At 41.1% G+C, this 24,340-nt stretch overlaps 2 protein-coding genes across 2 annotated transcripts in view; one reads left to right on the top strand and one right to left on the bottom strand.

Annotated features, from left to right (window-relative positions):
- The window catches only part of ZNF654 (zinc finger protein 654), a 30,086-nt gene extending 15,843 nt beyond the window's left edge, over positions 1 to 14,243 (bottom strand). Inside the window, exons 1-4 of the mRNA XM_058800564.1 lie at positions 14,111 to 14,243; positions 5,387 to 5,532; positions 2,341 to 2,422; positions 946 to 1,081 (exon numbers count right to left, since the gene is read on the bottom strand). Of these exons, the coding sequence (XP_058656547.1) occupies positions 946 to 1,081; positions 2,341 to 2,422; positions 5,387 to 5,532; positions 14,111 to 14,242 (496 nt within the window). The 5' untranslated portion in view covers position 14,243. The remainder of the gene's footprint in view (positions 1 to 945; positions 1,082 to 2,340; positions 2,423 to 5,386; positions 5,533 to 14,110) is intronic.
- Positions 14,244 to 14,681: 438 nt separating this feature from the next.
- Positions 14,682 to 22,319, top strand: CGGBP1 (CGG triplet repeat binding protein 1). The gene is made up of 2 exons (XM_058800565.1): positions 14,682 to 14,784; positions 17,129 to 22,319. The coding sequence occupies exon 2, from the start codon at positions 17,136 to 17,138 to the stop codon at positions 17,637 to 17,639; it is 504 nt and encodes a 167-aa protein (XP_058656548.1). The 5' UTR covers positions 14,682 to 14,784; positions 17,129 to 17,135; the 3' UTR covers positions 17,640 to 22,319.
- The last annotated feature ends 2,021 nt before the right edge of the window (positions 22,320 to 24,340 follow it).

The raw sequence follows: 24,340 nt of genomic DNA, 5'->3' as shown, positions 1-24,340 counted from the left end.
TTCATTTTGTTTCTGTACTTATTTGACCAGAACTTTATGAGATACCTAATAAAACTAATGGGTACATCTGTTGCTCAAGGAGTTGCTTCACAAAAGAGGCAGAACAAAAAAGGGATAATCATGTTAATTTGCTATCAAAACCCTTGTTGTGGTTAAGGAGGCAGCTCACTGAGCTGTCCTGTCTTCAGTGCTCTTCCTCTCTCTCAATGAACACAGTCACAAACAGTGATGAGTTTCTATCAGGCCCTACACCATAATAACTGAGCAGAGCTGGAATTTCCTATCACTACCAAACTAAATAGAACTTTTAAGAGGTCCCCTGAGGAACACTGTTGCTTGACATGTTAGTAAAGACTTCACTGTAGCTTGGGTATTTTTCCTCCTAGGAACTTTCATTAACATACCAGTGATTTTGTTCCCATGCACTGCACCTCTCCCAGCTCCAGGAATTACATACCCATAAACAGAAAGCAGCTGTCACATGTAGCCACGAGCATCATTGGAAACAGAACCAAGAAAAGCCACAAGACCAAGTATTTACAATTGAAGAGACAAATAAAATGAGTCAGAGTGCCAGGAGACAAATACACATCAGACCCTCTCCAATCATGTTATTTCAGGAGTCTAAATGAAATCAAGTTGGTCTCCATGCTTTAAGTGAACACTTAGATTCAGGAATTGCACCCTGTGAATTTTATGAACTACTCCATAGCTGCCAGTGATACAAAACCACAAATATGATCTCTAAATTATAAAAGCAAACTTAAATTAGCAAAGAAATTCAGCTTCCTTTCAAACAAAAAGGAGACCAGCACATTTTACTACAGAAAAATAGTTAAAACACTGCAATGCCAGCTGATAACACCTGACCCCACATATTTTTAAAAAGCCAAACTGAACACATTTTTTCAGTACTCTGGAAAATGACTGTGATAAATGAAGTACCTAATTCCTGTGACACAGGCTTTGCTTTAAGAATTGCTTGTAATACTGGATCCTCCCATGGTCCACCATCTCGAATGATTCGAGTCACTAGTTCCAGGTTCAGATTCCTGTATTTATTTAGAAGGTTCTGACATTCCTAAGCACACAAAGAGAAACAATTAGAAAGAACAAAAATATGTTGTCTAAAACAGTAAGATTATCCCAAAGATACAAACCAAGAAACCCACGCATGGCTGAATATTTCCTCAGTCAGTAGTTGGAGCTACAAAGTCTTTCACTGACCATACAGAAAGCCCTAAAGCAACAACTGATATTATCTACAAATAGCAATACAGAACTGCTGAAGGTCAAATTCATGGCTTCTACAGCCCTCAGCAAGAGCGTTCCATTTGTATAACAATGCAAAACCAACTTGGACTGGAGGTATTACTGGCACACACTGAGACAAGCCTTCACCTCATGACATCCTGCACAGACTAAGACATGTTCAGCTGGATTTGTGATTTCTGAGGGAAAAACTGATTTAAGCCATGAGTCACCAGCCCTCAAGCAATCATTTTTCTCCAGATCTCTGCGTAACAGGAATTATGTTTGCCTGTAATATCATGGAATGCTTTAGCCAGCCATTAATTTCACATGTCAAGTTCCCTCTCATCCCCATGCATTATTTGCTGTAAAAGTGTCAACAACACCATTAATCAACAGAAAATTTTAGTAATGAGTTACCCAATATTGAAACAAAAAAAGCAGTAGAACAGTGGCTTCCATCCACATACAATTACCTGCTTTTCACTGCCAGTTTGATTACACAACTGCTGCAGCAACAGAGCTGGCACATTAATTTGGAGAAGCAGTAATCGAGAGGTATCAACATAAAAACAGCAAAGGAAAAGCTTTTTCTCAAACTGCAGTTCCAGGAGCAGTATTAATAGAGACACAACCCAGCTTTTCATCCTTTCTTTGCCTACAGAGCTTCCTCTCATGGTGGCACAAACCTAAAAATCCATTCAGGTATTAAAATAAAAGACAACACAAACCAAACCCCACACTTACCTGGCAAAACAAGTTCTTAATCTGGTCACTTATCTTATGCAGTTTTACACAGACATAGAAAACTCTGTCCCAGTCTACCAAAGAACAGACCAATCCATGTTCACACTGATTTGAAGACTTCATTGAGATGAAGCTTTAATTTCTAATTGACTGATTAAAACCAGAGGGGAAATGTGAGACTTCATGTCATGAACTGAACGACATTAAGCTCTAAATAAACATAAACAAGTGAAGTTTCTTTCACTATAATGACACATTTCCTCCAGGTCATACAGTCACAAAAACCATCTTAACATCTACTAAAATAATATTAGAAGTTTATAAGAAAGTAGGCAACACTACCTGGATTGAACCTAGAATATCTTTCAAAGGATCTTCATAGAACTCATCCTTTCCAAAGAACAGCAGCAATTCAAAAAGACTCCTAAAAAACAGAAGTAGTGACAAGTCAAACTAAAAACATTGATTCAAAAAATGAAACTACTCTTAATCTCTTACTTTTAGCAGCATTCAAAAAAACTAGGAATTCTGTGAATTCTAGACTTGCGCCATGTGGAGTCACTCAAAGATTTCTCGTGGCCAACAATTCCTGTTTTCAGGCACTTACTACAAACACACTATTTCATTTCAGCCTGTCTTGCCATAACTAAAGTCTCTCTATTAAGATGTTGGTTTAAAGGTATTAATTATTTTATCTTTTCAAAAAAAAAAAAAAACCTTTTGAAGACTATTTAGTAGAGGACAGCTTTTGTGCAGATATGCAAACAAAACTATGTTCACCTTCTGTGTGGCATTCAAATTCATACTACTTGAATTTTACCACCATCAAGCTTTTAATCAGATCAGATCTTTGTCCAGCACGATGAATTCAGAAGTGTTACCCCAAAAAGAGGTGGCAGAAATGGGTGAAGAAAGGACTAATACTTTCAAAGCTGCTTCAATTAAAACTGATTTGTTGTCTCCATGGTTTGGATCATCTTAAAATACTGGTCTAGCATTTTAGTTCCTTTAAATCCTGTTACAGAATCAGAGAAGTTGGTAAGAAGCAGCTTTCCAGATCTCCTTTCAATTCAGGTTTTTGTTTATAAAAGCCTCCTTCCAGATAATACAGTTGAAAGAATTCAATCAAAAACTTGGCAGTTGTGGATCTGCAGTGCAACTGTTCCTGTTCTACCTGAAGATTCTGAGAAATTTTATTTCTATTAGAAAAAGTACCAGGCAGGCACTGCACTAATGAGCTGCAATTGCTGATTGACAAAGTCAAGGGCAGCAGACAAGAACTGAGCAACACTCAGAGGAACAGGCAGGACTACAAAAATACTGTGCAAATTAAAGGCATTTTTTCTCCTCAGTAACATTTTCATTAAACATGCGCATTCAAATACGTCTTAATACTCAGACAAAATTAAGTTTTCTAAAGGAATAATGAAAAAGTACCATAAAATTATATTTCCAATAGATTATGCACAAGTTTTTTTTTTTTCTAACCAATGATTAACTACGCCAAAAACAGGCTTAGAGAAATAGACACAAACTTATTATGTTCAGTGACAATTTCTCTTAAGGCTAAGCCTGTGTATCTCAATTCAAATATGCAATGAAAAAACAATCCCTACCCAAATAAGTACATGGTTCTGAAAAAACACATGAACTCATTTCATGTTAAACAAAATTTTGCAGCATACTTGACTCTCAGGAAAGGTCAGCCATGAGTCACATCATGATCTGGCAAGCAACCAAACTGGAACTTAAATAATAAGACAAAACTAATTAGAGCAAGTCATATATGCTTGCATTTAAATTTGTTTTGACTGACTTAAAAAGAGGAACATCTTGCAAAAAAAAAATCTGGAAATCAATAGCAAACAAGTGTAAACTACAATTTTCTGCTTGATCAACGCACTTACTCACAGGCCAATATAGGAAGCCATCAAAATATTTTCGTTTCCTCATCATCAGTCTCCAGTTACAATTACTACAGTCAGTTCCAACTTAGCTTACTTCAAAACTGTCTGCAGCACTGCATATCCACATTTATATCCATCTATATTGACCACATCACTGCTTTGGCATCAGAAGATTACCTCAAAACACCACTGTGGCCCATTATAAAACCCCCTGATATTAATGCAGATGCTGCTTCATTTGATATGAATAGCAGGGTTATTAAGTATAGGAAATAAACCAGTTGTTCCTGTTAACAGTTTATTGTCCGGTTACCAAGGAAATCTTACTCAAGGATGACAATACAGTCAGGCTGAGTTTTGCTTTCCAAGAACTAAGACCTAATATACACTGAATTTTCGCAAGAGATTTGAGAAGGTTGCCCAGGTAACTGGAGCTACTAAGCCCTGGGATCCCTTCATATTATATCACATGAAAAACTGTGCCAGCCAGGCAGAGGAATAAATAATCTGACATCCTAGAATGGAAGCATATCTCATGGAGTAAACCCAGTCTCAAAAACCAAAACAGACAAGGGTCACAGGAGCTCAGTGAGCAATTTACTTCTTGATGATCCAGAAAGTATCCATCCAAAAAAAACCCTGAATTTCCAGCTTTTTACCTCCCAAGCTTTGCTGTTTAAAAGTACATATAAACATAGTTTGAACTCGGTAGGCTTTTTCCTTAAAACTAGTGAAAAAACCCACTGCAACAGATGTCACTATGTTTTCATGTAACTTCAAAAATTGTGGTCTTATGATGCCATAAATAGTCCTCTCTCAAGCAGTTTCACACACACAAAACAGGAAATGTCCACAGTGAAGCTTCAGCAACATTTAAAGACAGCATTTATTTTTCATTATGTACTTATTACCCTGACACTTTCAGTCTTCATGTGGGAAAATGACCAATGCATCAAGACAAATGAAATTTAAGCAAAATTTATGAAACAACATCATGCAGTTCTTGAAGCTGAATGTGACTTTGGGTCAGTTAACTGCATGACAAGTAATTTCCAGAAGCATTTCGATGACTCAAACATAAAAATCCATACAACTTCCAAGTAATTGACTTCTTTCTTAAGACATTTATCTTAAATACTTAGCTTATTACATCACTATATGTACAGAAGTAAAAATTTGAGATTATTTAAAATTATCTACTGGCAAAGGTTGGTCTTCAACTACTCCAAAATAAGGTTATGATGATCACTTATTTCTGAAGATTATTCATTTTGCCAGACACCCCTTATGACAAAACACCATCATAGCCAACTTGAATATTTAACAAGGATACAAAAAAAGACCAAAATAAACTCTAATAGCCAATTTTTGGTTCTGTGTAGCTATACCACCTGTAAAACCCCTCTGGGGAGCTGTGAGGATCTGAAACCCTTTTGCTGTGCTATGGTAAAGGAAGGAATAACAAAAGAAGAAGTACTCACAAAGCAAGGCTACTCAGCACATACTGCACGTGCTCACACTCGGCTGGGAAGGACACGCAGGCAGACGTGAAGCAGCACAGCGCCGTCTGCAGCACCTGCAGCTGAGGCAGAGGCACCTGCCACCTCCCAGCATAGTCTTCAACAACCTAGGCAAAACCATGGAAATGCACATTATCATCCATGACATTCTCCTTGGGCAGAAAGAAGCAGCAATGTACACTGTACCTGCTTTAGCTTCCCACCTTCTCCCTCAGGAAGAGTTTGTAACTTAAAAAACATAGCTGTTTTCTGGTTTATGACCTAGATCGTGAAAGGAACATCACAAGGAACCTTCAGCTACTCTTTTCAGAGGATAACACAGGAAATACTTTCTTCTTATGCTGTGCCACAGTAGATATTGCACTCTGCATTTAAACACAAGCTTTTATTTTGCAAGGGGATGCAAATTAGAGAGTCTGTAACAACATCCAGACGTTCTCGTCTAAAAAATTTCCAAGAGGGGAAAGAGTAGCCTGCACTCCTCCAGCCTTTATGTCAGCGGAGTAACAAACATTCCAGCCCCTCTTCCTTATCTGATCAAATGAGTAAATTTAGCTTTATTTAGACCTAGGATGGATCTAAGGCAACAGCAGCTGAGATGGACCCATACTTATATGTAGATTTGAAGTTTTCCAAACTCATTTTAGTAATTTGTTTGAAAAACTGTTAGCTTAATGCAGCAAATACCTAAGTCATTGAAGAAAAATTAACAGACTTGTACATCAATACTCTTCCTCTTCAGAAGACTTAACACTTTTTTATAGCCCTGCCTCACAGATCTATGAAAAGTTCCCTGAAATACTTTTAGCCAAGTCCCTTTTATAGAAAACCACAAAAGCCTTAGAAAAACAAAGCAGACAGAAACAAAAAAACATCCTTTAGAAGTGTGAGCCTCCAAAAGGTCAAACAAAGGTAGAAATAAAGCATCACTTCCCACAATGCTCGCACCTGATGGGCACAGTATAGATAGACTCATAAATTAGTTCAAGCAATAAAGCAACATTTTGTATCCTACTGTACATCCCTCACTTCACCTCCAGCACTCATCTGAACCCACTGTAAGCTCAGGTCGGAATTACTGGGCAGGGAACAGCCTCTCCCCAAAAAAAGCCATCAGTCCCAGTCTGCACCAGCTCCTCTGCCACACAAACACCAGAGCCAGCAAAGAAAGGAACACAGCAGCAACACCACCTTGGCCTGGCAGTTGGTCTGCAGCTCAAATGTACCAAAACAGAAACAGCCCCCCATCCCAAACTGCACAGGAAAAACAGGAATAGCAAACTATTCCTGAATGTAGATAACCTGAAACCCTGAATTCATCAACCACAGGAAAAAGAACTCTAACTGGTCAATTCTCAGCAGACTTGCAACAATCAGGAAGACATGGGCTGTGGGGAGTGTGTGTGGACAAAAAGCTAAACCAGGTATAAAATAATAAATCCCAAACCACACTTCACACACATTCTGTACAGAAAGAGGGGCAGGAACAATGTGTACTTCAAGGCCTGTTTTTAAGTTCTCATGGAATAACTTTTCCTGTAATAGAAACCAAGCTCTTCTTTTGTACTGAATACTCAAGATACCATACTTAGAATGAGAACTGCCAAGTGGAACACAAGTAAAAGTTAATCAGCACATTTTGAACAGGCACACCAATTTCAATACAGTGAAATCAACCAAGAAAAAAAAAGAACATAACATTGTCAAAGCACAGTGGCCTTGTTCAATACACAGAAAGCCAGAAGGGAAGCAACCCTTTTTAACGTGACTTTCTGCAACAGGTGCTTTCAAAGTCTCTGTTAGAGTGCAATTTTTAGTACCCTTAAAGCATGACCCCTCAGTCTGTCTGTACATGCCTTTGCCAAGAACCATGAAGGGACTGGGCCTTTTTGCTTTCCTTCTCTCATTCAGAGCAGATAAAGATACTAAAAGGAGGCTGAAGCACCTTCCTGACACCAAATCCCCCATTCAGCTCCATCTTTCCCCCACACCAACACACTGCTTCCCCTCCTTTAACAGGTTTTAGTAACTTAGAGGAAAATCCAAGACTCAGATGTGTCCCCCTAAAAAAAAAAATCAAAACCAGACTCAAAAACTTCTGAGCACACAGCTAAGACAGCTAACCCCAAAAATAACAAGGTACTAAGTAAAAACCTGGACTGTAGCAGTGAAACAAGAGCTTTTCTTGGAATTTCATGTTTTAACTGATTAATCATACACATATTATAAAGGATAAAATATGCACATATAAAATTATGTTATGACTGATTAATTCTACAGATATATTTTAAGTGATTAAATATGCACATATAAAGTTATTTGGCTGTATTTCAAAGACTTAAGAGAAACAGCATTGCAAATAATTAGATTTGCAAATACACAGGACACAAACCCCAAATGTTTTATGCAGTGCTAGGCTGGAAGGTTTTTTTACAGCTTTTCCTATTCCTCCATACAAGAAAAAAAAAAAGAAACTAAAAATGCCACCAATTTTAAAAGTCGATCATTACCAGAATTTCAAGTAAAGTTACTCCCATAGTTTCTTGTGAGATTCAACAGTAAAGTCACCACAGGATTAAACCCACAACAATTCTGTGAGTTTTTCTCTTGATAGTTTTCAGACATAGAAAGCTTCTTGGCAAATGTAATGGTTGTCATTCCTTAGACTAAATATACGTAAGGGTTGTCACGTGACAGGACAAACCCAAAAAGGGCATGCTTAGAAAAACCAAAGTTTCCTGAAAATTAAAATCCTTAATTAAAAGCACTCACCACAGTTGCCTGATCAGCAGAAATACCAGAGCAGCTCAGATACCAAAGTTCAGCTCTATAACTTGAGTAATACTACATTTCCTCTTCCTGGAAACATCACAGCTTTTTAACTGTCTTTTGAACCTGCTTAGTGGATGAAGAGCATTTTGTTTTGTTTCCAAATCCAAACAAGCCAACCATGTGCTTACAAATAAGGATTTTACTATACAAATAGAGAGTAGGAAAAGCCTTATGATTTTAGGATAATATGAAATATTATTTGACATGTAAAAGCTGAAAATGGCTTACACTAAAATATGTAAGCAACGCCTTTACTGAAATTCACATGTGGATATTATATAAGGAGTAACCAAACATAATCACACTTCTAGCAAAAGAAAACATCACCCAGCAACAGTACGATGCATCCATGAGACAAGTTACTACCCTTAAAGCTAAATGCTTTCTCCCTACTCTTAATCACCAAAATCTCATCCATCTCCTCAGCCTGCTTCAGGCAAGAACACTTCCCAAGACTGGCTACGTATTTGTCCATTACATTCAGCCCAGCCAAAAAGTCACGTTTGCTTATATTCTGTCACTTGCACAACAGTGAAAACTATACATTAGTTCTAGAAAAGCAGTTTGGACTGATTGGAGCAATGATTTATGGCTGCCAGATAAACGCACATACTCACAAGTAGAAATATTCCTCCTCATCTTTTGATTAACACCTCACCCCCCCAGATGAAAAAGTCAACTAATGAGAGGAATTGTTTTGCTCACATGTGAACGGGAGATCTGCCAATCTCGTGAACACAAAACTGCTCACATCCCCATCAACAAGCAACCTGTAAAATTCAGTTTAATAGGTATATCAGTGAAGTAGTACAATTACTTTTCCCCATCTAAACAAAAGGACGAAATTCCTGGAGTTTTCTATTAGCTCCTGCACCACGCATGCCTTTTCTAACTTGAACAAGCCCACGTAGCAAAGGCGTCAAACTGAAGCATCACTCACTGGACAGCTTCCCTTTAGGTATAAAAACCTGCAACTCCTTTCTAACTTATAATCCTGATACGTTTTTTCCAAGGAAAAATAACAAGCTTCTTTCCATGCAAAAACTATACTTCATGAAAAGGCATTAAAACCTGAAGAAGCAGCAATACCTAATAGTTGGAAAGTACCAAAGAAGAAAGTTTCAGAGAAGTAAAAAGATGTTACAAAGATCAGGAAAAGCCTACGATGTATTGCACAAACGTACAAATGTTTCTTTTGGAAAAGAGTAACTCCTTAATCCTACTTGTAAAACAGGGAGATCATTCCCCAGGGTAAAGCTGAAAGGACAGCAGGCACAAAAGCTGATGAGAATCACCCTGAGTACGTGAATAAGAAAAGATTTTATGATGTTAATGACAAGAGCACTGGAGAACTAGAAGCCTGGAGGAGTCAATCTTCAGATAAAGAGCTTGCAAATCAACTGCTATTGTGAAATCTCATGGACTGACTGAGGAGCCAAGCGCACTTCACCCACCAAAGCCCAGCTTTGCATGACAGACCCTTATCAGCCTTCCCATCAAGTGCCAGAGGAAGAAGTGACACCACCAAACCCAGGCCAAGGACATCCTTCTGCACACACTGGTAAATCCTCACCTCGGCAGTAAAACCCACGTGGATTTCCTTTTAAACGTTAATTCATTTGAAACTCAAGCAGCACAATACTAAACTAGCAACAACTAAACTGAACACACTGGTTTCCACCAGTCCCACGCGTAAAAAACACCACGACATGGTAAATTTTAAATTTAAATAGTTTCCAGTACTTACGGTACTCTTTGAAATTTAGCTACTGAAATGTATGAGAGGCCCTTTGCAAGCTGTCATGTCACAAGCAATATCAACATCCAAAAACATGAAAAAAGTAAAATATTACCTACAACAGCAGTCTAAAAATTTGAGCCATTAACAAGGAAAAAGCGTATTTGTTCAGGAAGGTCCAAAAACCCCAAAATAACAACATCACAAATTACTACAGGAGCAAATAAGCGGTGCAAAATTACAGATTGTGTTTTTCAGAGACATACGCTTCAAGGATGTTGAAGAAATCACTTTTCACTGCTAGTATTCATGTGAGCAAGACTTTTGTAGCTGAGCCTTAAAATGGTGTATGTAGATCAAATATGGATCCCAACGGCCCAAAATAAAACTCTGGCAGAGCCTAAAAGTTTGGGAAGGTTTTCTTTGCCCTTGTTTTGGTTGCATTTTTTAATATAAAAACAACTTAACCACTATTGATCCTAACTCCAGAGTAAGAGACAAAAACAAATACTTCGAAATTTAGGCACAAAAACTGTGAAACAACATTAACCCCAAAGTCAGAAGAACAAACATCTAAAGCTGTATATTTTTTTACTTCCATCACCACAAAGCAAGATGAACAACAGCTGAGTCACAGACCCCTCCCTGTCTTTTTTTACCTGCTAAAATAAATCCAGGAAACACTATCTTCTCTGGTGTGTTACTATATTTTACTACTTAACTTTTTTTTATAAGCCCAAGAATTGTTTTTCCACCAATTAACATAAGCAAAGGAGGTAATCTTTCTTTCAGGAGGGGGATAATGCTGGAAGGCTGTAAGCTGATGCCACAGGAAGAACACATCAAGGTGTTTACCCCCCACAGCATCACCTTGTTACTTGAGATGAACTCACCTGGTGTTTATTCCAGGCAGTACCAACAACATAAAACATCTAGTCCAGTTATGCAGCCCTGAGAAATGCTGCAAGCAACTTATAATATTATCATATTAAAGTTATGAGAAAATCTCAAAAAAGAAGTTAATTTCTTTTTCTAGTTAATAAAACTGTACCCACTTCCATTGCAATGAAGGAAGCTACATCCATTTTCCAGCTCACCATTCAAGTTTGTTTTTAAGCCATACAAAATTGGAAGGTCATCCATCCAATTACCAAAGTACTCCCCTTAACCCTCATACCAAAAAAGGCCCCATCTATTCTGTTTTTACTGCCCTTCATCACTTGTATTTCTGTCTCACAGGAACATCTCAATGGCTACAGTTCCTGAGAAACCTCCTGAAAAAATTTCAAATTCTGCATACAAACACAAGCTCAAACTCTTCCAAACACTTAAGCTGAGGGAGTTTCTTCTAGGTACCACCTTTCAAATGTCTTTAACTTACAAAGTAGTTACAGATGCGTTGTTCTGTTGCCTGCCAAAGCTGGGAACAGCAGATTTGCTTTTCCCAACATCCAAGTGGGCCTGGAACTCCACAAATAAGAAAAGCCACATCAGCAAATTGGAGAAAGTAACACAGAAACAGCTGGTGAGATGCATAAGCTGGGCACTTGACTCATCTTCCAACTGCTTTTTTTTCCCTTCCAGCCACAAAAAGCTTGATTTCTGCTTTGCCCATGTCATCAATCTCAAATAGCATTCCAAGAAAACATTTTATTCCATTTTGCCTTGAAAGATGCAGACTGTAATGACTCTCTATGACCACAAACACCTACAAGACCCAGATCCCAAAACTACAAATGGGCTTCAAGATGCCACGTTCCAGCTGCATCTTGGATCACTAAATTGTCATTATCCATAAACTTATGGAAAATGCTCTCATAATCCTGACACCTCATCTTCCTTAACTGGCACTTAATCAATCCAAAACTCAAGTTGAGTTACAACACTCCAGGCCTCCAGAGAACTGAATCTGGCTGTACACAGCAGGCTTTTTACCTTTCTAACATCACTTAAGGATGCAAGATGTGCACAGCAAAGCATTTCAAGCTCTAAGCCACTCTCAAAGATAAATAGGATGTTTTGTGTACAGAAAACATACCTACAGACTAAAAAAAGCTTTATATACCCTTTGCCTCATTTATCCTGTAGTTCTTACTGAGAGATGCTCAGACTTGATCAGCTTAACTACAAGCAATCTAAACAGAATTATTTTCAGGTGACAGCAAGCTCCAGCACCATGTCTGAAGCACAGCCAAGTGTTTTGATAGGTCATTATTCTGAAAATAACAATGTTTCTTTTGGGGAGTCCAAACTCACCACACCATCACTAAGCAACTACTTCTACAACTGCTGCTCCACTTAGGACACAAAACCAGGGGCACAGGAGGCAAACCAGGACCTTGAGAAGGGCCAAATGGGTATAAAGACAAGCAAAACTGTGTTAGCAGTGCAAAGTGCAGTGAGGTAGGAAGGCTCAGGCAGCACAGCAGCCAAACACATCCTCCAGGAGATCTGGATAGAAAACTACAAACATATGTTACATGTATAGTTACACAGTGTCAATCCCAGGAGGAAAAATGAGCTCATGTGGAGCACATACAACTTCATTTGTTGTCAATCCATGAATGTCACACAGCTACAGGCTTTTCACACCATCACACCCCTTAGGATCTTGTGTTTATGTAGTTAAATCAGCAGAAAACCCCACTACTAAAAAGCATATTTAAACAAAACAGTGATTACCTTGAGCACATGACTGCTGTTCACACCAGGCCAAATTTACACAAAACAAGCAAAAAAAAAAAAAAAGAAACCCTGCGGACAAGCTGTTAATATATAACTTAGACTCATCAGGATTATTCAAACTATGCATTGTTGAAAACAAAGTTTAAGAGAAAAGGAGCAGAGCCCTTTACATACTCCATACTCAGAACATTGGCTGCTTTTCTGGAGAGCTCATCAACTCAAAGTAGGGGAGAGAGTTTGCCAAACTCCCTACACACAAAAATCTGCATAAATCAACACGAGACATATAACACATAAAACATTTGTGATACAACTATTTCACAGGAAAACTCTTCTTCTGCTCTTGTCCTCTTCTGTTTCCTACTAATTCATACTTTGCCCTGGAACTGGCATTAGTACATGATGCTATCAACTTGTCTGGACTTCCTCAACACAACGAATTCAGCATACAGTAAGCACAGAGAGAAGAAATTAAGATAAAACCCCCAGGGTCGAGCAAAAGTTAATGTCTTTCCAAACAGCCAACATAATCAAATATGGTTGTCATTCCTTACAGTTGTAGAAAATGCCAGACTTCCAAAAACATTTGCTTCTCCTTTTACAGGCTCTGCAATTCTTGAGAAATTATAAAACAGAAGAAAACATGAAAGGATGAACAGCCCCAAAAAGCAACCCATGGACTTATGTGAGCAGAATGCCCCCTGATATTACTCTAAGAACATATAACAGTAAACTATATTTCAAACAGGGTGTTTCACTGAACGATGAAACAGGAACAAAGTGACAACATGGCATCACACTTTTGTAGATGGCAGAAGACAACTGTAGAGGTGAGCTAAGTCAAAAAGTTGATAAAATGAAGCAGTTCTGCATAAAATAACCTCTGGGCTGTGTCTTGGGCAGCAGCAAGTGGCGTGGCTGGAATACACCACAGGTAACTGATGCTCCATCCACACCTGCTGATGAAAGCAACCAGGAGCGGCAACCTGTTGGTGCTTGTCACTTCGCAAGGCACACCTACGGGCTTGCGAGGAGCACAAGAACCCCGGGCCCGCATCGACAAAACGCTGCTTTTCTACGGACAAAACCCAAAAAAATCACAGAACACCCTGTTCTAATCCGCTCAGGGAGGCGAGAACTGTTCCCGAGGCCCTTCTCGCCTCTCGGCCACGCAAGCGAGGCCACCGGGATCGTCCTGCCCGCAGCACCGGCAGCACCACGCGGGTACCGCAGCCGCCCCCGGCTCACCCTGCCCGCTCCGGCTCCGGGACCCGCCTCGCCTTCCCTCCGTGCCCCCCGAGAACCTCCCTGCCGCCCGTCCGCGCTCCCCCGGGCCGCGCCCCGCACCCGCTCCTCGGCCCGGCAGCGTGAGGGCCCGGCCCGGCTCCCTCCCCGCTGACCCGGCGCTGCCCCCGCGCCGCGGCGCTCACCTGGCAGAAGCGGCGGCAGTAGTACTGGCTGCGGAGCAGAGCGGGCAGCCCGGCCAGGAGCCCCGGCGCCGCCAGCGCCTCCAGCTCCTCGCTGAGCCGCTCCGACTCCTGGTCGCTCTCGTCTTCCGCCATGGCGGCCCCGCCGCCCCGCGCGTACCGAGCGCCCCCGCCCCGCCGGAAGAGCCGCCCCCGCCGCACCGCCAGGCGTCCGGCCACGCCCCCGCCGTGCCGCACTCCCATTGGTCTGCCTTAGCTGCCAATCAATGCGCAGCTTACTTCTGGCTCCGCCCCTCCGGAGAAGCCCGCTGCGATTGGTGGAAAAGTCTCGTCGTTACTTCAGTCCCGCCTTTCCACTGGCTGCTCCCCCCGTCTGTTACGCCCCTCTCCGCAGCCGCCCGCCCGATGCCCGTCCGCTGAGCGTCGCCGCCCGCGCTCTGATTGGCCGGCGCACGCCTCTATCAGCGCTCTCATGCCCGTTTCCCATTCGTAATTGGGCCCAAACCTTGCCCATCTCCGCGGCGAACCAATCAACGAGTGACTTCCGGCGGCGGGGGCAGGCCGGCGGGGTGGGCGGGGCCGTGCGGCTGCGGCGGAGCGGCGCGTCCGGCCCGGCGGGGCCCAGCGCGGAGCGGCGGCGGCGGAGCAGCCCCGGGCGGGCGGCGCGGCCGCTGCGGGTAATGGTGTCCGGCACGGGGCCGGCGAGTCCGCGCGTGGGGAGGAGGCTGCGGGGCCATCCGGGAAACACCCGCGCTGCGGGGAAGGGCCGCAGCCGCGGGGCCTGGGCTGTGCAGGGCCGGGCTCCGCGCGTTTCACACGGCGCCGGCAGCCCGGGGGACGAACCCGGGCGAGGAACGCACCGAGTGATGATCCCGGTCCCCGGGCGGAGCCCACCCCGCGCTTGGAGATCCAGGCTCGCTGTGCTCCTCTCCCAGCGTCTCCGGTGCGGTGACAGCGGCCACAGCCCAGACCCCGGAGCGGATCCGTGGGCACCCCGAGCGGGGAGGCAGCAGCACTCTGCAAGGAAACACGCCAAAACTTGCTATCCTCTCCCCAAACTAGGCCTACCAAAAATCCTGTGTTCTGCTGCTCTCAGAATCCCGAGGGATTTTGCTGCAGTAGCACTACAAACACCTGTTTGGTGGGGGAAGTTTTTTTGGCGTTTCAGAAGCCAAAGCAACAAGTTTGTGTTGGGTTAGGATTTGCTTTCTGCTTGATTTCAGCAAATGGTTGCTTCTGAAGCTCATATATAAAGCAACAAAAAGAAGAAGGTTACATTGATGATGGATAAAGTTTGTTTATCATTGTATCAGACTAAGATTTCTAGGTCTGCAAAGCCACAGTGAGAGCAAACAAAATTCACGAGGAAAGTAGCTAATACCAAGATCTTTGTTTCATTTTTTTGCAGAAGCTTGTAATCTCTTCTTGTAGCAATGGCTTAAGAAAAAAAGGCAGTGTTGCAGACAGAATTCTCTATTCCCTTAGTTCCAAGGCAGGCAAAACCCATTCTGGACAGCAGAAACTCTATGCAACCTTTTTTTTTTTAATATTGCTACAGCAAACTGGGTAACAAAAGCAAAGTACAGAGAAGTACATTTGGAGGTACCAGGAGAATTGAAAAGCAACATGGTTGCCTTTTAGGGGTTATTTTAAGGAAATGGGTAGCTAATGTGGTGACCATTAATTTTGCTCAGAAAACCTCAAAGCTGAACAAAGCTGTTACTTGACTTCAGCTTTACTTTGAAAACTCCATACCTCAACAACAAAAGGACACAGGTCCTTTTAATTTCAGAGCACTTTACTGGGTTATTGCCGGCTTTGGTGACACAGTCTAGTTTAGAGTGATGCTAAACCTCTTTGAAAATACAATTTCTTATTTTGCATTGCAATGGGAACATAGGTTTGCTTCTATCAGGCTGTTCCAGCAGTGACAAAATGATTTGCTCTAAGCTCCAGGTTTAATCTAAGAGCTGTGGTTTAAAAACGTGGGCTGCTTCCAAACAAGTGCTGGCAAAGCTTTGGTTTGGGATTTTTTGTTGAGATTTACTTACTTTTAAAAATGACAGTAATCATTTTCTTGCTTGATATGGAAAAAATACAGAGAAAACATGAACTCAACATAATTAAGAGACTGTCAAATATGTTGAAAATGCTAAGAAGAAAGTACCCTTTGTCCTAATGTATAAAGGGTAGAAAAGTGTCTTCATGAAAACCCAAAAGTGGTTTTTTTTTTTTATTTTAACTGATTACCAGATTGGGTTTTGAGAGTTCTGTTGAGTCACCAAAATATTAGTGGTGTAAGGAAAACTTCAAACAATTATTTAAAACTACTTTCTATAACTGCATTCTAATACCCTATAAGAACATATATATATATCCACCACAATCTCAACAGCTTCACAATACATACTATTAAAAAAATCAAATAGAAAAAAACTCTCACCACATTAATAAAAACTTATACCAAAAGTGCAGATAGTCTCTCAGAGGAATCCGTTGTCATCTTATCACAGGGGTCCCATACTGTTGTCTCCTTATCACAAAAGTATCATACCTGCTTGGTGTTTCTCCTGGGCAGCTCACACAGCAGTGGCTTTTCCTCACCCAGCAGTCAACAAGCTCCAGTCGCCTTCTCAAAAGCCCACCCCACTCTTTTATAGCACTCTTCTTCTCATTGCTCACAGCTGTGTCCTGCTAAAGTCAGGCCTGGTCCTAATCTCTGATAATTGGCCCAGCTGCAACTCCTTAGGGGTAAGATTACTTTCTACACTATCTTTATTTTCTTATGTTCTATCCCCCTACAGTAACCCAAATAACAAAACCCACTCCTCGTCATAAATCTAAAAACAAAACCAAAAAAGAGTGGAAGTGAAGGAACTTCATTCTCCCATTTATCTGGACTTGCAGATGAAAATCCTTTCACTAGCAGTGTCACAAACGTGTCTAACATGTAGCTAATGACATTTCAGGTGTCAGCAGGTGCCAGGCTGCACACTGAATGAACTCTGGTTTGTTCCCCAGCTTTGCCATGGAGCGGTTCGGGGTGAAGTCGGCGCCGTCGCGGAACCGCTCCAAGACCGCGCTGTACGTGACGCCCCAGGACCGCGTGACGGAGTTCGGCAGCGAGCTGCACGAGGACGGGGGGAAGCTCTTCTGCACCTCCTGCAACGTGGTGCTCAACCACGTCCGCAAGTCCGCCATCAACGACCACCTCAAGTCCAAAACGCACACCAAGAGGAAGGCGGAGTTCGAGGAGCAGAACGTCAGGAAGAAGCAAAGGACTCTGACTGCCTCCCTGCAGTGCAACAGCGCTGCCCAGACAGAGAAAAGCAGCGTGATCCAGGACTTTGTGAAAATGTGCCTGGAGGCCAACATCCCCCTGGAGAAGGCCGACCACCCCTCCGTGCGGGCCTTCCTGTCCCGCTACGTTAAGAACGGCAGCTCCATACCCAAGTCGGAGCAGCTAAGGAAAGCCTATCTGCCTGATGGCTATGACAATGAGAACCAGCTCATCAACACTGAAGACCGTTGAGAAGAGAACAGTTTTCATCCTTGTTGTGAAGTTTTACATATTGATGGTGTGGTTTATTTTTATATTCATGCATATATACAGTGTTACATATTGATTTTACAAGCTATTTTGTATTCTTGTAGAAATGACAATCTACTCCTGACCTTAGCGGTGTGCCACAGATTGTTGCTAACCCTGCTGTGGACTTCGGAGCTACGCTGATGCAGAGCTCGTGAGGAATGTAGGGAGCATCCCTGGCATACACCCGATCTCTGTTCAGTCCAGCTGTAACTGAGGCTGAGAAAAAGGCACTTGAATGGAGGACCCCAGCTCACAGTGCATCCAAGAAGATGGTGTGGTAGGGATTGCTGCTCGTGGCAGTGGATTGCTGAGTCCAGTATCCTGTCCCTGAGTGACCAAGAAGAGGGTCTGCACCTTTGGAATGCAAGAAGCTCTAGGATGGTTAGTTAAAGTATCACTGCTCTGTTGGGGGAGGACTATTGCAACTTTCTATTCAAGCTTGGTTTACGTTTTGAAACAGGAAACATTTTTCTTCTAGAACTCTCTCTTATGCTGTTTGGTGCAACTGTGGATGTATTCATTATCCAGCTTAACCAGCCAGTCTCTTGTACTGACCTCTGAACTCCACTATTCTCATAAGGCTGGGAGTTCTGCAGGTTTGCCATGTCTGCTTTTCTAAAATCACCGTTCCTTTGTCTTGGTTTCACATGCCCCCTTCCACTTCAGTGCCAATATTTTAAAGCTGAGTAGACAAACCAGTAACTGAGTGTGGTTTGCAGTGCAGCTGCTGTCAAGTGAAACTTATGCTGGACCAAGTTCTTAGCAGAGATTACTGCCTTTTTCCTACTAGCAGGACTAAGCTAAATCTAAATTGGGGATGGTAGAGGCACTAAACTAAGGAGTTGGAAAGTTTTTTCATTGTGCACAGAAGAGGCTGCTCCATCTTTCCTGAAGGTCCTTTACACATCTGGCCTCATCATCAGCCTTTCAGTCAAGGGAGGTGAAGTGATTAAAATAAAACAGTTACTGCAAAGGTCCTTCAGTACTTGTAAACACAAGTAGGAAGGCAGATACACTTTGAACTTATAAGGGAATTACAGACCTGTATTTCTTACTCTGTGCCACGGCCACATCTATTGCACTGGCAGAAAGCAAAATGGGAAATTGAAGAATTTAAATCATGTTACTCTCTCCAAAATCTAATTAATAGTTACTAAGCTATTCCAAATGCTGATGCCAAATAGTTCACTAACACAAATGTTCCATAAAGGTTTGGAATGAAATGAGGGAGTACTGTGCAAAGTGCTGGAATACAACTGACCTCTGCCTGCTTTAGATCTCCTGGAGATGCTCTGGGTTCAGACAGGTGCCTGCATCTCCTGGGTGCACAGGAATCCTCCCTCTCCATGGATACAATGGCATAAGGATGCTTTAACTCCTGAGGGTGGAGCCAGTTGTCCAGCTTCCTTCCCCAGCAGAGTTTCACAGCAGTTTATTTACAGTGATACCAAGAATTGCTGAAAAGAGACAAAATAACCAGATTATTTTGGGTTTAGAGCTATTTCCCACCTGTATCCAGAGCAGTCTCCTTTGCTGGGCTGAGATTTAGATACTTGGTAACAACTTTTTTTTTGTGCAATTAGTCTGCAGAAATGCACTTGTGTTTCACGTCCTGCTATGAAACCTGCTGGAATAGATGGACAAAGCTAAAAAGCAGAAGGTTTCCTACCCATGTGCATCAATCCAGGGGTGCTCAGCCCACTGCTGGTCTAGGACTTCAGACAGAAATAACAGTAGCAACTTTTTAATCTAATCCTAGAGATCAAGATATGCCTTCCTAAATATAATTTTTTATTGCACAAGCTTGGGTTTACCTTAAAATCCTTAACTGCCTTGGGCTAGAACTGTTTAATAAATCTTCTGAAGCCAAGTGAAAGGTAAACTGCCAATAGCCTTTTCTGTCCTGACAAGTACTGAAAGTATTTTCTCACTGTTTCCTTACAGTGAAACAACATCCTTGCTTTAACTTTTAATCTTTATTGAAACCTCAGCAATGCTATCTTAGAATTGAAGCAAATGGAGAATAATGGGATATTGAGAAAAGAAAAGCAGCTAGAGAAATAGGATGGGCAAGAGGAATTTGGGCTAGTTCAATCAGTTTTGCTAACATGGGATTTTATGGCTGCAACCCATAACAGTTTTATATGGGATTAGATGCTGTGTGTTCTTCCCTTGACTGACAGACTGACAGACATTTTGAATGCTTCATGGGAACATTAAATAGGTTCCTGCATAACTGGAAAAAAAAAAGAAGCAAAAAAATCAAGTTGCTTTCAAATTTACAGTTTTACATAAAAATGAAGCAATTGGCAAGTGTAATGGACTCAATTTGCAGGACACTGCTGTCCTAATAATAGGATATTTTCATTTAAAAATAAAGCCACAATGCTTTTCAAGCTTTTTTGAAAATCAGGATGTTGACCATTGCAACAAACATTAATAATGGAGTAAAGCTATGAAAAATAAAGCACTTGCAGGTAATCTAGAAAGAATGAATAAGTTTAAAATCATGAACATAACCCACATAATCAAGGCATTTTTAGAAAAAATATGAGTAGGTGATTGCATTCTGTCATGAAACAGAGTCCTGCAAACACTAATTCAGAACATAATTTTGCCAGTATGGCTGCAGATGGATGAAACATGACTTCATTTTAATTGCTGTTGATCTTAGGGAAGATTTACAGCAGAAGTTTTCTCATCTATCTAAACCTAAGGAATAACGAAATCCTAGTTTTGAGGCTGTGATGGAGTTGTTTGAACAGTCTCCATGGGGGATTAATTTCTTGTGCAAGAATGTATTTCCTGTAAAGAAGAAAACTCTCAGAAGTAAAGGGAGGATGGTAACAGTGTCAGCTTTTCACTTTACATCCAAATGTGGAGACAAGCTCTAAGGGATACTTTCTGCCCTGTGGTTTTAGGAATATGTTTGAACTCTAAATGTAACAGAAAAAAAATTAAAATAAATATTTTCTTCTCTGACCAATACTTCAAAACTAATTTAGCCAAGTTAGCTGAAATTACTCCCAAGTGCTTTTTTTTGAAACAAAACTTGCAAAGAGTAAAATACAAACAGGAGCATTCTCTGTTGCGTGACTCCTTATACAGACACACCATGATAGTTTCAGCTTGTATGTTCCTGGAAAAACAGGAGCAAGCTTCAGAAGTTTTAATCATTTTGAAGCCTGTAATTTGGCTGGTCCCATGGGAAGGTGAAGCATTCAGCATAATAAAAGGGAATAGTTTTTCAGTGGAGAGAGAAACTTGTTCTGCACACTATGGGATATTCTCATGATAGAAAGGCTGGTTTTAGTCAGAGCCCCTTTTAGCAATTCTGTTGAACTGAAGAATGAGATGCTCCCTCTTAGCTTTTGCAGCATAATGAGCTGATTTTCAGGAAAAAAGAAAAAAAAAGCTGGAAGTTTGGCAAGGATAATCTCTATTTACATTTACATACAAAAAGAGGCAAGGCTTACTGTTGTTACATTCACATTGTACTCACTGCTACTTACTCTGTGTAATTTGAGTGCTTGTTGTCTTTGTACAATTTTAAAGTCGTGTCTAACTTTCAAAATATTTTTATTTTAACAAAGTTTCTCACTGTAATAGTGCTGTTTAGTCTCTTTTGGTCTGATGAAGATGCTTTATTTTTGTTTTGGTGGTAGGGATGTTTTGTTGATGGTGAGTGGCCACAGAAATGGTTTTATTTAAAAAAATAAGTCATGAACTTATGATTAGATACAAGAGTGAGGCTGAAGAAACCCGGGTCCTGCAGTGCCACAAGACTTCCTGTAGGAACAGTAAGACCAGAGTAAGTGATTTAAGTTTTTATATTAAAACAATACTGAAGAGAAATACTTTACATTGTAAAGTTTTCACTTGGTAATGAAAAAACGGTCTCTTTTAAAAAAAATAAAGGTATTCCTTTTTTTATAGAATTTATGCATAATCTCTTATTTTACCAATTAAGTCAATTAAGAACTTGTGGTAGTTCCCATAGAATGGTGTAATATAAGACACAAAAATGGATGGGGACAGGAAAATTTAAGGAGCTGCTGCTGTAGCCTAAGGTAACATCAGATATTGAAGCATTTGGTTGATTTACCTGTGCAACGACACTGAGTCTGTTTCAGGACTGGTTATACAAAACCTCTGCTTCCTGTCACTCCTGATTTTCTTCATGGTGACAGAAATTCCCTACTGATGCCTTCTGCTCCAAGTGAATACCAGTTGGAATGATTTTTGTACATTTTGACACTGCAGTAAACCATTTGTAGTACAGGATCTTGCAGCTACCCAAGGCCTCAGATCTTTGCAGGAAGGGCTTCTGCAATGTGGAAGAATTCAAAAAGGTCACAGTTTGATTTCTCTCCCTTGGGGACTTCATGAAAATTGAGCAAATAACATCAACCCATCAAAAATTATCATCAAGTGTGGGTTTGATTGTTTACACATTTCTTTTCCTGAATTCTGACCTGTCTTGACATCTGAGGATGGATCCATGATAAATTCAGGCAACCTCTTGACCATCATTTTCTCATTTTCAGTCATTTCCAGGTCATAGCACATTAAGATCAAGTGCTTTTTGTTGTGAAATGGAAAAGCAGAATAGAAATAAACATACCCTTTGTAAAATTTTCTTGTGTGGACTATTTGTGTATGAAACAGCACATGCACACTTGCAAAATCAATGTATCAGTCAGGATTTCTCTAGAAGCTGATGCAGAACCAGGTGAAGCAAATATTTAAAGTTCAGTAATTAGGCCATGCTAAATTCTGATGGTGACATTTTACCTTTTTAACTGAATCAGGGCAGTTCAATCCATATCCAGGATGCAGCAGGGTCAAGTACACACAGCTTTCGGGCCACAGTGACATTGATAATTAGGTCTGACATTCGTTATTTGCATAGGCTGAAGGAGAATCTCTGACAGTTCTGCTTTATTTTTTCCTCATCCCACCACTTTTTTTACAAGGGGTTTGGAATTTGTGCCTTGTGCAGCCACCTCTTTCATATCTACAAGCACATCTCAGGTAGAAGCACAAAGTGCAGGATGAGAGTTGGACTACAGAGAGCTACTGCAGCTCAGGTGAAAGTACTGTTCAGTACTTCTGTTCAGAGTGGACAGAAAAGTATTTAGGGACTTGAGAGGTTTTTAGGAGGGGTTTGTATATTGGTATGCCTCAAGTGTTTTTTTAATCTGTCCTCCAGTGCACAAAATAGCTCCAATTCAGCATTGAATTTCACTGCAGTAACTGACATTTTCTCACCTCAATTCTTCTATAATTAGCTTGAAATTGCTTCCTCCCTCCCCTTATTTCTGAAGCCTGTCATTACTCCAAGACAAATCCAACAGCTACAATACCCATGGCTGCACTTAGGGAAGTGTTTTACAGACAAAAATCCCCCAAGTGGAGCTTTAATCAGCTCTGGACAGAATTAACTGAGCCCCATCCTGAGAGCACCCAAGCTGGGCCGACAATCCAGAACCTGGCTCAAGATGTGTGCTTTGGTTTAACAAGGCTCAGCTCACCTCCTGAAACTGAAACTGCTGAGGGAAAAGTGGGGAGATGCAAAAAATCTCATGTTGTGAAGGACTTGCATCAAAATGAAGGAGCTGACCCCTCCTCTAACAGGAAATCACAGGAGTAAAACTGCAGGGGCTACCTCGGCTGGTGCAGCAGCAAATCCTGAGCTCTGAGACCACCAGTGACAGGCAAGGAGCTGATGGGACACTGGAACATGGCTGCTCCTTTAAGGCACTAAAACCTCCTTCACGCAGTGTTAAAAGGTAATTTTCAGCAGACTTCCTGCAGCCCACTCTCAGAACGCTGTGTCTCACTCTGTGGTTTCCTGCAAACAGGAAAAATGCAGCCCCAAAATAGAACTTTGGTCTTTTTCTTCTTGTCAGAAGAAAAACTGAGGTGGGACAGAAAGAACATTGCATAGATTACGGTTGGGTTTTTCTTTTCACTTGCCTTCAGCAAAGTAGCAACAGCCCTGACAAAGGAGACTGAGTCAGGTGAAGTTTCTATTTATAGCAATCCTCAGGTCTGAAATTCACCCCATGTTTTTGGAGCCTTTTCCTCCAAAATAGTATCTAATACAGAGAACTGTTCTAGTTGTGTTTAAATGGAAGAGATTCTTTGAATTCAATTGCACTGAGGGTTTTTAAATACCTGATATCTCTTAGGATTCAACAAAGAAGTTACGGAGTTATTACAGACAATGCTCATATGGTGACATCTTTTTCTGCCATTTCCCTTTCCTAATTATAGTTTAGGATTAGGACTCTCATTCCTTACCTTGCAAATACTTATACTTATTTAGCATTTACTATACCTTGAAACGTGCTTTTAAAGCAAAACTATACTCTTGCAGTATCTCAAATCCATGGACTGAGTTAAACAAAACTTAAAAAACTAAATTACCATTTGGAGATTGAAAATATCTCGTTTGTATCTTAATAATATCATAAAAATAGAATGGCTCAAGGGGGTAATTAAGTCTCAACAAGAGAAAAACTTCCCTGAATAACCAATTTTTCTCTCAGAGCTGACTGTGGATGCAGCCAGCAGGTGTCTTCAGTGCACAAAAATGCAATTTGTGGTAGAAGTGGTTTGGCTCAAGAGGAGCCCTG

The sequence above is a fragment of the Ammospiza caudacuta genome, chromosome 2 (assembly GCF_027887145.1).
Source record: "Ammospiza caudacuta isolate bAmmCau1 chromosome 2, bAmmCau1.pri, whole genome shotgun sequence".
NCBI lineage: Eukaryota > Metazoa > Chordata > Aves > Passeriformes > Passerellidae > Ammospiza > Ammospiza caudacuta.
This window is presented reverse-complemented; position numbering and strand designations above follow the sequence as displayed.